Raw genomic sequence first — 17,515 nt, 5'->3', positions numbered from 1 at the left:
TTTGCTTGTTTCTTTCATGCTCGTTCCATTTGTTTTCATGACGTGTTTGGACATTTAGGGGGATCATCGCCCTTGTCCCTTGAAGAGGGACAGGAGCGATCCATGTTTTCTCCTTGACCTTGGCAACTTCCAACTTCGATCCTTGTTGTGATGTCCTCCAAACGCCGTCCTTCACCTTATTCATCCTTGCTTTGCCGCGACTTTGAAGGAACATGAGTGCCTTTGATGAGATCGCCTTGGTCCTTGTCCAAAGGACAGGAGCGATGTGAGCTTTTAGCTTGACTAGCAACGTTTGGACGTTCAAAACTTCGGCATGAACTTGGAGCAAAACGAAGGATCCAAGGCAAATCGCCCTGGTCCCCTGGAGAGGGACAGGAGCGATATGGTCTCCATGTTCAAAATGATGATCATTCTACGTTCAAAATCTCTATATACCATCTTCAAAAGGCACCATGGACCCTCTAAGACCCTACAAAATCTTGTCCTTACGTAAAACTTGCATGAAGTGGCCAATATATCCAACATCGCTCTGGTCCCTTCCTGAGGGACAGGAGCGATCTAGGTCTTAGAGTGCAAATCTCTTCATTGTGATGGCCTTTAAGTGCTTGTGCTTGATGAAGACGCCTTGAAATGTCCTTTGCCACCTTGTCTTGACTTAGATCGGTTTTGAACTTGGAGGAAAAGCAATATATTCACTATATCGCCCTGGTCCCTTGGAGGGGGACAGGAGCGATCCTCCTTTTGTGGCTCTTATTTCACTTTGTCAGGTTCTAAATTTATATTCACCGGACTCGTCATGCTCTACTCCATTCGTCCATGCCTTAACATTGCTTGTAACTTGGCCAGAAAATCATTTATACCAAAAATCGCTCTAGTCCCTTCCTGAGGGACAGGAGCGAACTAGGCCTTTTGGGACCCCTGTGGACGTTTTAAAATCTTCAATTTGTATTCAATGAGTTCATCTCATGCTTTCTCTTGCTTTTGAACGTAAACTTGCCTTGGTTTTTGCCTGGATTTTGCCTAATGAAGGATATCGCTCTGGTCCCTGGGAGAGGGACGAGAGCTATAAGGTACTTCGCCCTGGTCCCTTGGAGAGGGACAGGAGCGAACTTTGCATTCTGGACCATTCTCCTTCGTTTTTGCATCTCAAATTATATTCATTTGGTAAAGCATCTCCCTCTGGACGTCCTCAAATCATCAAATCGTCGAAATCTCGCAAGGACAAGGCAAAATTTGATTTGTAGCTCCGGTCCTTCACTGAGGGACAGGAGCGATTTTCTTCCTGGAGGCATTTCTGTGCTCATGAAAATCTTCAATTTATATTCAATGGAAAGATCTCGCCGTTCTCCATCACTTCCAATTTGAAATTCGTCTTGACACTACAGGAATAGTGAGATATTTGAAAACGAGCTCCCGTCCTTCACTGAGGGACAGGAGCGATTTTGCTCCTACAGGCCAAAATAACATGATTTTTCACATTTTAACACTTCACAAGGCGAAAACAAATCAATTCCAATGCCCAGGATCAAAAATCAAAAAAGTCAAAATTTGGTCAAAATATTCAATCGGACAAAAATTCACACTTGACTGTCAACACTTAGACAAATTTAAGCTCTGCATCAACATTCCAATTGAAAATTAGACCATTCTGGCGAATTCATTGCATTCAAAATTTGCATCCTAGAAAAGGAAGCTCAAAAGCTCAAAAAAACGACTGGATTTTGGCCTGAAAAGACAAAAATAAGAACCCTAAGGCTTGACCCTAAATCCAGACGATTAACCAACTAACAAAATCCTAAAAACGAAGGCGAAAAACGAGGGGAAAACAAGCAAAAAGAGGGGGTCCCCATTTGCGATGGGGCGATGTGTGAAATGGTCACAACAATATCCGAAAAGCCTATGATAGGGTGGATAGGTCTTTTCTTGTGGCTGTGTTGGAAAGATTTGGTTTTGGTAAGTCCTGGATTAAGTGGATTTCCAGTATGATTATGCAGTTCTCAGCTTCGGTTTTAGTTAATGGCAGCCCTCAAGGCTTCTTTTCAACGTCTAGGGGTATTACGCAAGGGGATCCAATATCCCCCTTTCTCTTCATTTTGATGGCTGAAGTTCTTGGATGGTCGATTGCTATTAAGAGAGATCAAGGGTTGTGGAAGGGTATTGAGATTGCCCAAGGGGTTGTCTCCACAACTCATTCTCAGTTTGCGGATGACACCTGTCTGTTCGGTGTTGCTTCTATGCGCGAGGCTTCGGTTATGAAGAAAGTCTTGGACAGATTCACGTGGGCTACTGGTCAGGAGATAAACTGGCTCAAATCAGAGGTTTTTTTCTTTCATACGAAAGGTTGGTCCCAGAGAGCTATTGCTAGAGTGTTCGGGATAAAGATTGGTCAACTCCCTGGTAAGTTCCTTGGCATGCCGCTCTTTGCTGGAGCAGGAAAGTCGGATATGTGGAAAGGGTTGCTTGATGGTTGTAAAGCTAAGATGGAGGGCTGGAAGAGTAAGTGGCTTTCTTTGGCTGGGCGCATCCTAATGCTGAAGACAGTTGTTTCGGCTATGCCTATTTTCCCAATGGCTTGCTTTAAACTCCCAGGCTCTGTCATCAAGAGTATGTAGTAGAAGATGAGGAAGTTTTTGTGGAATGGTAACCAGGATCAGGATAAAGTCCCGCTCATGGCTTGGGACAGAGTTTGTAAATCCAAAGGAGGGGGAGGGGCGGGACTCCGTGATTGGAAGATTATTAATGAGGCCATGGGGGCTAAGTTGGTTTGGCAAATGTATAGTAAACCGGAACAGAGATGGGTTAGAATTCTACAAGCTAAGTATTTGGATAGTAGGGAAAAGGAAAGGATCCTAACAGTGAGAGATCCCCCAAGAGGGTCAGCTTTGTGGAACTTTTTGGTGAGTTGTAGAAGCCTGATAACAAATCACATTTCTTGGAGTATTGGTGATGGGCGTAAGGCGAACTTTTGGCAGGATTCCTGGGATGGACATCCATCTTTAGAATCCCAGGCTCCTCAGTAGACAGTTTTAAAGACTTGTCAGGTTTGGGGCTCTAAGGTGTGTGATTTTTTGTCGAATGATATGCCCTTGCTCGGGAAGAGATGGAGCTGGAAAGACCCTCCGGAGTTAAATTTAGGGGAAGATGAGGAAAGATATCTGAGCAAGATCTTGGGTAATCGTGAGGTTTCGTTCTCGAGGGAGGAGGATGAAATCATCTGGTGCGGGTCGAAGAGCGGCTGCTACTCGGTGAAAGTGGGAATCACTCTTTTGGAAAGTGATGCCAAGTCGAAGGAGTGGGAATCTAAGATTTGCTGGAACAATGTGTGCCTTCCGAAAGCTGGAGCCTTTGCGTGGCTAGCTGGCAATAAGCGGATTCTTTCTGGAGATCGCCTGAAGAAAATGGGGTTTGCAGGTCCTTTTCGCTGTGTTCTATGTGAAAAGGCTGAGGAGGATGTGGATCATCTTTTGCTAAATTGCGATTTTGCTCAGAAGGCGTGGCTTTTTGGGCTGTAGAGATTGAATTGGATGGGCCCCATGGCCGGGAACTTGTGTGAGTGGCTGGAATCTTGGCCGAGTTTGGGTAAAAATTCTATCTTTGCCGCTATTTGGAAGATTTTGCCCTCTACCGTGTTATGGGAACTATGGAAGGAGCAAAACCGAAGAGTGTTTGAAGGTAGAGTGGAAAATTGTAAGCAGTTTTTGACTAGATTGGAGAGGGCCATCTCGGAATTGGTTTCGAATGCTGCCTCTAATGTAAATTTAGCCAAGACTCCTTTCTCACAAGCTAATGCTAATTTTTTGTTGAGCTGGCCTCTTGTCAAATTTAGGCCTGTTAATGGGCTGCTGAGGGCTAATCTTCAGAGTAAGGGCAATTCAATCCCGGAGTGGACTCCACCTGAGAAGGGGTGGACTAAGATTAATTTTGACAGAGCATCGATGGGCAATCCAAGACCCTCGGGTGCTGGGGTGATTGCTCGAGATGATCAGGGAAACATTATGGCCATTGCGGCCAAGAGATTGGTGGATGGGTCGAACAATGTTGCCGAATGTCAAGCTGCGTTGGAAGCAATCCTTATGGTTGGGAAATTGGGAGTCAAGAAACTTCATTTAGAAGGTGATTCTCAGGTTGTGGTGAATGGGATCGCGCGAGGGCGAATGGAAGCGTGGTTTCTAGATAAGCAGGTGCGTAGGATGCAATTTCTGCTGAACAATTTTGAAGATTTTAAAATAACCCATGTCCTGCGGGAAGCTAATTTGGAAGCTGACAAACTTTCTAATGTGGGAGCAAATGGTTCCTTGGAAAATTTGTTTAGTATGTTTGAGGACTTTAGAGATCGTAGTCTTCTTGAGTAAGATTTGAGTTGATGGCTTTTTGGAAAAGTGAACCCAAGTTCAAATTGTTGTGTCTACTTGCAACCTTGGCTCTGTGGGAATTTAAGTCCCTCGTGGTGTGTGTTCTTCAAATTTGTTGCAAGTGGCCTTGAGGTGTTGGTTGATGATGGAGGTGTGCGGAGTGAGTGACTGGCGATGATGTTGGGAATAATGCGAAGCGTGTGAGGCTTTCATGACAAGAGATGGAGGCGGCTTTTAAGACCCTTGTGTGTTGATTCCTGGCACTTTGTAGTAAAAGCTTGGTGTTTTGACGGAGTGCTCAGGGTTGCTTTCTATGTAGCGGAGAGTTAGGATGGAGGTGAATTTTTCGTTGGAGTCGGACGAACAATTGCCTGCTTTTCGAGGGTCGGTTTCGAGAATCAGGCTTTCGAACGTCTTCAGAGTGGATGGAGACATCTTCAGGAGGGCAGTTAGGCTTCTGTTGGGAGAGGAATTTCTTTCTCAGGATTGGCGACCCAAAACAAATCTAGACATCTCATCTATATTTACTGCTTTGGCCTTGCAGGTGGGGAAGTCGAATGAGGAAGTGCAACTGATTTCTTCCCTAATTTTACGACCCAAATGGGCAGGAGGTTTGCAGGATGTGGTGGCCCGTTCTGTCATTGGTGTGGGGCTGAGGATGGCAGAGGGCCCAAGCAGGAGGATTGGAGTGGATGTTGGGGAGTTGCAGCCTTTTGTTGTCTGGTTGGCTTCTCGGCCAGTCGCTTCGCAGGTGGAGGACGCAAGTAATGGCTGGGCAGAGATCATGAACTTTGTTCGCCAGTTGGGGCCAACTGAACGTTTCAATATCCGTGGGAAGGTGACTCCCATTCGGTCCAAGGCCCCCCTGGACGAGAATGGGAGGCCTTTGGTTCGACATCAGCTCCCAAAGAAACCAGCGAAGGTGGTGGAGCGTGGGTCGTTGTGTGGAGGAAGGCCTGGAACAGTGCAAGGTGGTGGGAGTGAGTAGCAAGTGGCTGGTTCCAACAAGGGCATTCCCAATTTCTCAAGAGAGGAAGCTTTGGGATGGTTTCAAAGCTAGGTTGGGCTAGTTGGGGTTTGTGGTGTGGTCCTTTTTGTATATGTAAGCGACCCCTTTTGTGGCTATGGGTCTTAGTAGGTTGATGCTTGGGTTCTTTTTTGTAGTAGGGGCGCGACCCCTTGGTTTTGCAGATTGTCAATCTGCCCCTTGATTGTAATACTTTTCTTTCAAAGCAATATATTACTATATGTTATCAATCAAAAAAAAAATATTTTGGCTACAGAAACAGAGAACACATGAATCACAGAAGTTACTGTAGACTGGATTAAGCCTCGACATCGGATGCCAACACGCCACGGGGACATCTGCGCGTTGCACAATTTTCTATGCAGACTGAAAACAGTAACTGTACGGAATCACTTATGCAATCTAGCTCTTATGCTTCGAAACCTATTCGTCACCTACACACACTGAGATAGGAAAAATGTTGGGGGCCGTATAGAGGTTCACCTTTGTCAAACCCCCGCTTTGGTGTTTCCACCTCCACAGATTGTCAGATAGCCAAATAGATAGATTTTGGAAAAACGATAAATGGATAGCATAATAGAAACAAACCCACTTAATGGAGGAAAACCTCTAATACAAGAAATACAAAGATAAATTGATCGAAATGCAACTAGATGATTGATGTATTTAAAGATTTGAAAAAATGAGATAATGCAATATTGCAAGATAAAAGATGAATAAGATAACAGAGAAGAAGCCCGTTACAACCAGAACCCTCTCTTCAGATAGTAGGACGATAAAGCCTTGAGAGAAGATTGTTGTGAGATCTAGTATCAAGTTTGGCAGAGCTTCGTTATGAACATAAAAACAAGAGCCAGCAAACAAAGAGAGCCAAAAGAGAGCTAGAGAGCCTCAAATGAATGAAAAGTGGGGTTTTTATACCTAGAACAGGTGGGAGTAGCTGTTTAAAATGCATCCAAGCGAAGGGACACACATCAGAAAAATCCTAATGCGAAATATGCTATTTTGAATTTGGAAGATCTCGGGACATTTGCACATTGCACAGACATCCGCGCGCCACGCTATCCTCTAGCACAAAATAGTCCCAAAGAAGGCTTTGTGGTGGTTAGAGCTACTTCATCTTTGAGATTCATGATGTCAGAATGATAAAATCTTGATCATGAATTGTCATAAATGCACCACGCTTAATGCGAAAGTGTCATAAATGCACTAGGTGCAATTTGTGACACTACATTGCCCAAATTAAAAGTTCTTTCTAGATCAACAATTTTTGCCAGCATATGTTAGTGTTTTAGCTGTAATTTGATATTATTCCATGTTGTCTCTAGGACAAAAACAGTGGGATTGTGTGTCTTGGACTACAGTGGCAATGCCAAGATGCCACTTCTTTTGGACAAGTATAGAGGCATATTAGAAATTTTATACATAAATACGGAGAATTCACAAATATAACAGTACATGACATCAAGTTTCAACTTTGTTACTAGGTCTGCAAGAACCATGGCCAAACTTGTGCATGTGTGCAAGTGCTTGTCCTAGTCCTGTTGATTTGGTCAAGATATGTTCAAATGTATCAAGGCTAAATCTACAAGCCTAGGGATCCACTTAGAACCAAAAATAAATCATTTTTTAAAGAAAAAGGGAAAATAGTTATTACCACATTCCACGGGGACGCGTCCCCCCCCCCTTTTTGGGCGCGTCCCCCCGCCAGGGACGTCTCGGGGACGGGGACGCGACGTCCCCCGCCATCCCGCCACCACCACCGCCACCCAATCGCCGTCGGGACGTGGAGACGTCTCCGCGTCTCCCAGGTAGACGTGGAGACGTCTCCCGCATCCCCACACCTAAACAAACAAAAAAAGCAACATTTTAAAAAACATGTGCCTTTTGGGGGGATTAAGGGGTAACCCTAATTGGACGTGGGCCCCACCCAACCCCCCAAAACAACACAAAAGCATGTTTTTTTTAGATTTAACTCTCATTTTGGTAAACTGATTTTTTTTTCCAGCAAGCTAAAGAGGAGGAAAAACTTGAAGAAGACTGATTGAAGGGGTGAGAAAAGCTGATTGCAAGTGTGATAGGAGCTAGAAGAAGCAAGAAGAAGAGGAAGAAGAAGATTCTTCTACATTTTGGAGAGATTTTTCAAGCACAAGGTAGGGTTTTTCAACTTTTTCTTGTTTTTTTTGAATATTTTCTGATTTTCATTGTTCTCTGTCATTTTTGGATTTTTTTTCCCTATTCATCTCAAGACTCAAAATGAGATTTGATGTTAAATAGGAAAAAAATTTAAAAATATATTGTTAAACTAGGATGATTTTATTTTCATTTTGTGAAATGCAGTGTCAATTTCACAATGAGCTCCCAAGGCATGAGTGAAGATGACATGGAAATCCATTCTCATAGTGAGAATGATTCAGAATATGAACCTGAAAATGAGGGGGGTGACCATGGGGCTGATCCTGGAGCCCAATCTAGCTCTATGGCAAGTGCACCAGCTAGTACAGGTTGCCCTTCAGAGTTGTTGGCACCATATGCTAGGGGTCATTTTGATCCTAAGTCTCCTCTAAAACAGTTTGCTTCACGAATATCAATACAAGGCACTACATCACATTCAAGTGGGGGAACAAGGAAGTGGAAGTGCAATATTTGTGACACAGAATGGTTCGGTAGCATTAGTAGGGTGAATGCACACTTTTTGTTTTGGAGAGGCGTGAAACATTGTAAGTTTTTGGAGGAAGCCAAAAATATACAGTACAGAATTGAGTTTAACAAGATTTGGGGGGTTCCAGATGACACAAATATTTCAATGCCTACTACTTTGTCTGCTAGGGCAGCACTTCATACTTCTCATGCTTCGCAGACGGGAGGAATGATGTTTGGATCTCCATCCACTTCCACTTCTACTGCCGCCAGGGCTGGGAAACGTAAGTTGCAGACAGCACAGAGCAACCCCATTACTGATATGTTTAATGTGCAGCTGAGAGATGAGATAGATGAATCCATTGGCAATTTCTTCTTTGCCAATGGCATTCCATTTCATGTTACACGGTCTCCTTATTATAAGAAGATGATGGCTATGGTGGCCAAGGGAGGACCATCTTATGTGCCACCAGGGGAGACGAAAATGAGGACCTCGATCTTGGATAAAAGCTATTCCAAGATCAATATTTTGATGGAGAAGATGAAGGCATGTTGGGTGGCATCGAGGTGCAGCACAGTTATGGATGGGTGGACGAACATTAGCCATCGTCCACTCATCAACGTCATGGTCACATGTGCAGAGGGCCCATACTTCCTTAGAGCAGTTGATTGTACAGGGCATCGTAAAGATGCTGATTTCCAGTTTCAAGTCCTCAGGGAGGCTATTGAGGAGGTTGGGCCACAAAATGTGGTCCAAGTAGTGACAGATGCAGCCCATGTGTGTAGAGCAGCAGGGAGACTCGTTGAGGCAGCCTATAGACACATTTGGTGGACCCCATGTTGTGTGCATGCCATGAACAATGCACTCAAGGACATGGGGAAGATAGACTGGATTAGAGGAGTGGTCACCGATGCGAGAGATGTGCAGATGTTTATCTGCAACCACCACACTTCACATGCACTCTTCAGGACCTTCGTGAAGGAGTTCTTGAAACCAGTTGAGACTAGATATGCATCCTATTTCATTCTCTTGGAGAGAATGATTGAGTTGCAAGAGGCATTGCAACTCATGGTTATGACTAATGAGTGGAATAGGTGGGCTGAGGCCAAGAAAGAGCAAGGGAGAAGGGTGAAGGAGATAGTGAAGAGTGATGTGTTTTGGACTGATGCGAAATATATTATCTCTATCATTACTCCAGTATTCCAAGTGATCAGATATGGGGATAGGGATGCACCTAACCTTGGAGAGGTGTATGAGTGCATTGACTCTATGCTTGACCAGATGAGGGCTGTTGTGCGAGTGAAGGACCCCTCTTTAGCATTCTACAATGAGCAAATCCAGCCTATCATTCAGCGTAGATGGGACAAGTTGAACACTCCTTTGCATATGGCTGCCTTTGCCTTGAATCCTAAGTGGTACAAGGCTAGACCGGGTAGACTGACACCGATTCAGGATGATGAGGTGAAGGCGGGTTTCTTTAGGTGCATAGAGAAGATGTTTGATTCCAGAGATGCCGGCACAATGCGCACTGAGTGGGGAAGATTTGCCACTCTTAGAGGTTATTCAGATGCGGCAAAGATGGATATAGACAACATGGCACAGGAGGACCCACTTTTATGGTGGAATTGTCATGGCCCGAAATCTTTGACCACCACTCTAGCCATCTGTCTGCTATCCCAGATTTCCAGTTCTTCAGCTGCTGAGAGGAACTGGTCTACATATAGCTTCATCCACTCTCTTAAGAGGAACAGACTTACCTCTAAGAGAGCAGAGAAGCTTGTGGTTGTACACAATGCTTTGCGTCTCATTGACCGCAAGACACTTATGTACAAGGAGAATCTAGCGGCACGATGGGATGTAGAGCCAGAGGAGCCTTCACAAATTGATGAGGATGATCCTACCACTTCAGATGCAGGGCTAGTTGGTGTGAGCTTGAGGGACCTTGATCCTCAGGAGTCCAGCAATTCCAATGAGGAGGAGTTCGTAGATGATTAGAGGCCTCCATTAGCTACAGTTTGAGTTTTCACTTTTCAGTTTTGTCATTTTGTATTTGACTCTAGTCTCTTTTGTAATGCTATTGCTACACGTATTTGTATTTGGCTACTCATTGTAATGATGAATCATGTAATCATCTTTATTATTATAGACTTTGCAATGGCATCAGATATTTGTATTTTCGTTTTCCTTTTTCGATATTCATATGATAGAAATGAGAAATCTCCAATTTGACAATTTCATTTGTCAAATTTTATTTACTTTTAGCAATTAGTTACGTATCACTAATCTAAGTAATCTTGGTATTTCCTATAGTTTCATTTGAAATCTAATTCTTATACTCAGCATAGCAGCAAGGTATAAAAAGCATATCAAAATCAACTTCTAAAATTGAGTCATGCGAGTAATGCCCACTTTTTTTGTCCTTTTTCCTCTAGATTAAGACTGACAGTTGCAGGGATGTCTAGCCATCCCTAAAATGGTTAACAGGCATCTCAGACATTTTATGCTGTCGTAGGAGCAGCCACACATCCCTGAAATGTCACACACCTTTATAACATACTTTGAAGAGACGTCCCTAATTTTGAGCAGCTCCAGGACACCCAGGGGACATTTTTTGCCCATCCTCATTATTCAGTTTTGACAATGATGTTCTTTATAGTTGCCTGTCCTAAAGTTCTTATCTTCCTTCTTCCTGTTTTGACTTGGGCACTTTCACTAGCCTCTCTCATATGTGGTTGCCTTTCATTGTCATGATGATATAGTCAAACTGTTCACTGTGAAATAAATGCCAATTGTGGGTTATATCAGTTGCATGCAGACATTGAAAGGTCACCATCCATAACAATGATTACAATAGAAATGAAGCACGGCCATCATCTAGCCAAACTACGCCTTGCTAGAAAAGTGTAGATGCCATCATCTAGTTCCCCATATATGCCATCATCTTAGGATACCATGTATTTCAAATCCGTCAAAGAAGCGTGACACTTCCATTTATTCATACTGGAAGCAAAAGACCACAATCAAGTTAACATTGAATATTTAGACAATTTGAATTACCAGCTTCTCTAGGATTTACTGTCTACTTCAGACCAAGCATTCCTTGTTAACCATTCATTCCATGCACTACCCCAAACTTCAAATAAAATATGCATCATAGGCAATGTATCTTATCACTTTGATGATCAAAAAATAAGCCATCTAATGACAAGGCCACCATTAAGATAAGAGTTCTTGTAGCCACTATTTTTATTTTTTTTTTGTCAAACAATCAAAAGGAACATTTATTTTTTGATAACTAAGATTACAGATTACAAAAAGAAAAAAAATCATCTTATCTAGAAAAGGTTTCTACGAGAACTTTAAGCGAATTTTCAGTTCTTGTGGGAAGCATATTAAAAAAAAAATGACTGGAAAAATGGGTAGCATATAAAATCTCGATGACAACTCTCTCCAATACTACCTCCGGATCAAACTTGCCAAGTCTTTGACCTAATCAGCCATATCTATCATAAACATATTCTTAGTCTCATACTACATAGTGTTTGGAGCAGAATTTGTTACAAATAAATGTCTAAATTCAAATTAGCAAGATAGTGGAAGCCAACAATTATAGAAAATATGAGAAGGCTACTTATTCAAGGTGTATACAATAGAAATTTTTAGATGGCTTTTATATTATCTTCCACCAGAATTAAAACCATTTAATCAATGATGAAATGAAATTGAATTTGCAATGCTCACCTGTTTCAAAAAGACATGTAGTTGAGGATGAGAACTAGGGTCAACTGTAACCTCAAAAAGAGGAATAAAAATGTTATCCAACATATTCTGGAAAGATGTAACGATTCCCATTCCTTTGTATACGTTGTATAATCGAGGTAACTGAAATAGAAAAAAGACAAACTAAGTATACTAAACTAAAGATGAATGCTTTAATTATCAAAATGTGAAAATACAGAATTCAAGGCCTATATTCATCTAACGTCTCCAAAATCAGCTTTCAAAGTTCAAATCCCCAAACACTTACAGCTTGAATCAAATTTCAAAGGATTACACAAAATATTTTTCCCTCTTTGAAAGAAACTCAGAAAGAAGATCACTCTATTAATTGCTAGATAAAGGCAACATGTTAGGAGATTATTACTATTAGACGTTTATACCACCCATATCCTGTTAGGCAAAAGATAGAATATTTTCATTTTTAAACAACAGAAAGTTGGTTATGCATGACCATCACAGACCAACTATATTAATCCATTACCATACATTTCAAGAAAAAGGATATACTACAAGTCAATGTGAAATAAATCTACAATATCCTAAGACTGATATAAATCTAGGTGAAGACTTGAAATATTTATGAACAAACCTGAATTAACCAAATAGCATTTTCACTATATATATCATTGTTCACAAACCAGCTTGCCAGCTGGTCCCACTCACTCTGTTTCCTTCCATAAACTGATATCCTATATTCTGCCATCTGTATCAAATTTAAGGATGATTTTTGTATCATTAGTAGATATTTATTTCTATAAAATACATATGTGCAATACAAAGTGGTGGTAAAAATAGCATGATTATCAACTCAGATGGAAACAAGTTGGACAATATCAAAATGATATTCATATAATATCCCATCCACAGAGAGTAAATAAATTAGGTACGTTTCTAGATATATGGAATTTCTGTCAATAATAATCCATTGTCAATCAAAAAGCTCTACATTATCAACAGTTCTACGTTCTGCTTCCATTCAAGTACATTTTGGAAATCAAAACGGCTGATAACAATAAAACTTAATGTCAAACAAGAATGAGAATAAAATAAAGGTGAAGAAAAATGAAAATGTATTACACTAAAATTGAAAGGGTTTAACTATCAAAAATTTGCTAAGAACCAACCTGGTATTTACTTGCCACAAGATCAAACAATACTTGCTTTGTTAGCTCGGCAAGAAAGCGACCTGAAATACACAAAATTAATATTTACAGATAAACTTTTATGCTTTTAAAGGTATAAAAGACAACAGAAATCCCAATTAGGACACAATGCTTTAAAACGTGCCATATTGCTTCATTATGTTTAAGTAACATTCATGAATTCAGAAAAGTGAGTTTTCAGATTCTGTATTGAACAGCAATGTTAAAAAAATCAAATGATATGCAAGTAGACATAGTTAGAAAGCATATGCAAAGATACATGTTCATTTGCTACTAGATACAAAGCATATCAAAACATATGACACCACGCAACATTGAATTTTCTACTTCAAATATACTAGATATATATAAAATAGAAATTGTGCTTCAATTAGCATCTAAAATCAACAAGAGGAGTAACAAAGAAATGAAGAAAAACAATCTAGTAGGCTTATTTATTACCTGTCAATGAAGTGCTTCCAACTTACACAAGCCATATCACTAAAACTCCAATGAAACACATGTTTGAGTTTAAATATTGGAGATTTCCACAAGCTGCTGGGTTTCCCATGATCAAATATAAAGAACAATAAAAATGATAGTGTATCACACCATGTCATGAGATGACATGAGGAGCAATATTTTCTGTTTCATTCCTAAGTTCCATAAGTATCCCCTTCTTGGCAACAAAACAATATCATAAGAAAAATACCTTGAATGAGATTATCTTGCTTTAAGAAAATTTCTCTGAGTCTACTTTGCCCACAAGGGTTGTATTTCAAATTAAACTTATCAAATCGATGAAAAGTATTCTTGTCTGCATGTACATCCAGGAGATCAACATTAAGATCATACCTGTTTGATAAAAAACAAAATCTACATCATTCATCCATGGATATATATATAAACCTTTTAAAGATAAATATTAGCTGCAAATTGTAATATATGGCAAAGCTCATGTCCATCTCACCCTGTCAAGTCTAAGCTCTCAAAGACCTCCTTTAAAGTAAGATATTTTCCATCACGAAAAATAACCACCTGTACCAAGTACAAGAAACATAGGAGACAGAAACTGAAGAGGTTAACAAAGACAACACAGCCAGGCACATCTGTGCTATGAGATACAAAGAACCAAAGATTACAGCACATCATTGCAATATTTGCCATGGTAAAACCTATGCCTTAAGCCAGTTATGATGAAAACTTTAAAGATTGCATTCAATGATTACCTCATCAGGTTCTTTCCTCAGCTTAGATTTGATAAAACGTAACAGATGCTTCTGGTTCATACATGCCGAGTGATGAACATGGGTATCAACTTTTCTAACATTGTAAAAGTCACGATGGGGTGCACTCTTTTGAGCCATAAACTCTCTGTCTGCATTAAGCATCAAATGAAGACTAAATTTCTGCAAAAATATGTAGATATAAATCAGCCATTGGTAGTAAAAGATAGTCTACAATGTCTGAGAATCCCGAACATTGGTGAAAACTTTACATCAGTAAATTGCTACTTAAAAGTTAAATAGATATTTCTATCGAAACCTATCCTTCTTCAACAACTTGTGATCAAATTCACCTGTTCTAGAAGGCGTAATCGATGATGGCACATTGTTCTAACATTTCCTAAGGCTATGATTCTAAGGATCCGATGCAAATCAGTGAAGAATGTTGTTGAATCAGCAACTGGGAAAAGTTCTTCCTTTGCTGGCAAGCAATTAGAAAATTCAAGCAGAATCTGTTAGAAAAATCACAAATAAAATTCACATAATAATTTAACTTTTCTGCAGTTTAAAACTGAAAGATGTTTTTAATATAACCTGTACTAAACATCAACTTTTTGAATCCATAAACCCTAACAACAAGTTAAAAAGAAAATCTTGTTTTTCTCACCATCTTTATTTGCATAAACATGTACCACACCGTCTTCCATAACAAAATGATGCTGCAAAATCAACCAAATGTGTTCAAGAAAAGCCATAAATTGGGAGCCAAAAATAAACTTTCCTGTTCAAAGATTTTATGCAGGCAAGTAGAACTCTCTGGCTAAGCATGCAAAAGCCTGAGGATTCCTAACTGTAAATGAAAGACTGACATTCAGTAACAATGAATAAGAATTTCGAATATTTGATAGGCAAAAATTTAGAATTACTTCACTTGCTGGCTCGTGCTCGTAATGAAATGGATTAGGATTTCGCTTTGGTGTACAAGGATCTGTTATGATCTCCTTATCCCATGGAGCAACATTTTCTCTAAAGACGTACTTCTCTCGTAGATCAAGACACTCTTGCATCATCAGACATACCTCCTCCTCCTCACAAGTTGCTGTGTCTGCAGAAGCAACCAGAATCACAGAATAAAACTTATTAATAGCCTTGTGCAAACTAAAACAGACTTTGAAACTAGAAAGTAACAAATATAAACCATAAAAAAAATTACAATGAAATGAATGGATTCAAACTGTTATTTCTCTGAATTGTTCCATTCTAAAGGGATTGGGGACTACAACTAAATTTAAAAAAAAATCTAATGCTGCAAAATTAGGTGTAATTTCTCATTCTGCTTTGGTCCTGGTTGGATCTATGGAGCTCCTAAATAATTTAACTCATAACATAAAATTGCACTGTAGCAATACCGAAGCATATTTCTCTGTAGCTGCAAATTTGAGGTTCAATGAAAGAGACCACACAGAAGCAATGTGAATAAAGAAAGTTTTTGCAGTGCCTTGAGTCAGAATTTCTTATCAACTTTGCATTAAAATAAGTTCCAAGAAAACAATCAAATCAATTAAAGATATGATTCTAATATTCTAAATCAAACAATTTTTAAAATGAGTTATGGGTGAAAGATTTCAAAAAAACCTGTATAAAACAATTTCTAAATGAGTTATGGGTGAAATAAATCAAAAATATTAATTTAATGCATTTTGGTATAGATAGGCCTCTACAGATTCTTAATTTTAGTACTAAAAGGTCAGGCTACTCGATTGATGACATTAACAGACCCTGCACTATGCATTATTTAGTGGATGATAATCCTAGTATGCTGCTATAGATACCCATGACGAGTTGTTCTCTTCTACCATCTGGGACAGTTTTCTAAATTGGATTTCATATTACCTTCTAGTTCCAGTCTGTAAAATTTACATAAATTCTTAGCTAAATTCTATTCTTGTAGTATATTAATTTTTAAACTATATCCTTTCTGTTTACTTTTCGGGTCTTTTGTTCATTTAGGTTTCCCCTCGCTGATTGTATCTTTACAGCTGTCTTGCAACCTTACCAATCAACTTAGTCTTAGGTTATTGGCAAAAAATAAGCTGGTTTCTTTCTACCATATTAATATCTTTCAAAGTCTTCTCTTGATTAGCATCTATGATATTTAATCATCAACAAGTAGATCAACAAAATGCAATTTTTGTTCAGCTAGTTTCAGCCCACACAACCTAATTCCTATGTTGCCAAATCCAGCTGCACAATGGCCGGATCTGGGTCCAGTCTGCCTACGGATTCAAACAAGATCCTGCACAAATGTTTTAAGTTTTTGGTTTACCCTGGAAGAACACAACATGAATCTCGTGGAACTCAAGCGAACCCATCATTTCCCTACACATTTTTTATTTTTTTACATTTGCTTAGTCTTTGACCTGGGAGCCTGTTGTGACGTTTTCACACATCACCTCATCGCAAGTGGGGACCCCCTCTTTTTCGCCTTTTAGTGTAGATGTTTTGCTTGGATTGCCTTGGTTTAGCAACAATTTCCTAGTTTTAGCCTTTGCTAGTGAGGGAGAAATGTGGTCAATAGGATCAAACATGTAAAAAATGAAAATTTTTAATGCGATACTAATTTTGTCTAAGTCTGGAAGTTGCAACAGGTTTTAAATTTGAGCGTAAATATGTCTAAGTGTTGCAAGTCAGTGATATTTTTGTGCTAGAGCGTCAAAGAGTTCCTTTAAGGGTCATTTTCTTGCTCCTAGTAGGTAAATTAAGTCAAAATTGCACATTGTCCCGATACATCCCAATTTTCCCACTCAAAATCCAATTAAAATGGTGAATGTCCCAATGCAAAACGATAAAATTTGACAAGTTTGGGCATTTTTAGTGCAAAAATCATCATTGTCCCGATGGAAAATGTCTTTTTCCCATGAAATTAAGGCCTAAACATGAGTTGTCCCGATGAACGACGTTTTTCCACTGAGTTTTGAATGCATAATGGACTTTGTCCCAATGGGAGATGAAATTCCCCTTGAGTTTCTCGACTTTGTCCAAATGGACGGCGTTTTTGCCAAAGTGTTCTGACTTTTGTCCTGATGAACCACATTTTTCCTTTGGAGGACCTAATGTAATGTCGCCATTAGGGATTTGCCTTGGTTCAATCCTGAGACAACCATTCAGACTTAAAGTGAGAACTAGAATATAGAATTTACCCTAACTGAATACATTTCATTATGATATTTAATTTAAATTTTAAGAATAATTTCAAAGGATAGAACTGTATTCTTGAGATATATATATTTCCATGTAATAGTGCTGCTTAACTGAAAACTTCAGATTAGAGTCATAATAAGATAGAT

At 39.7% G+C, this 17,515-nt stretch overlaps 1 protein-coding gene across 1 annotated transcript in view; it reads right to left on the bottom strand.

Moving 5' to 3' along the window:
- The window catches only part of LOC131037665 (AMP deaminase), a 92,904-nt gene that overhangs the window by 25,354 nt on the left and 50,035 nt on the right, over positions 1-17,515 (bottom strand). Inside the window, exons 4-12 of the mRNA XM_057969846.2 lie at positions 15,095-15,273; positions 14,836-14,887; positions 14,522-14,649; positions 14,172-14,351; positions 13,913-13,980; positions 13,655-13,797; positions 12,925-12,986; positions 12,390-12,503; positions 11,762-11,902 (exon numbers count right to left, since the gene is read on the bottom strand). Of these exons, the coding sequence (XP_057825829.2) occupies positions 11,762-11,902; positions 12,390-12,503; positions 12,925-12,986; positions 13,655-13,797; positions 13,913-13,980; positions 14,172-14,351; positions 14,522-14,649; positions 14,836-14,887; positions 15,095-15,273 (1,067 nt within the window). The remainder of the gene's footprint in view (positions 1-11,761; positions 11,903-12,389; positions 12,504-12,924; positions 12,987-13,654; positions 13,798-13,912; positions 13,981-14,171; positions 14,352-14,521; positions 14,650-14,835; positions 14,888-15,094; positions 15,274-17,515) is intronic.

Source organism: Cryptomeria japonica, chromosome 10 (genome assembly GCF_030272615.1).
Source record: "Cryptomeria japonica chromosome 10, Sugi_1.0, whole genome shotgun sequence".
In the NCBI taxonomy this organism is placed as follows: domain Eukaryota; kingdom Viridiplantae; phylum Streptophyta; class Pinopsida; order Cupressales; family Cupressaceae; genus Cryptomeria; species Cryptomeria japonica.
The sequence above is the reverse complement of the archived record's forward strand: the minus strand, read 5'-3'. Positions and strand labels throughout refer to the sequence as shown.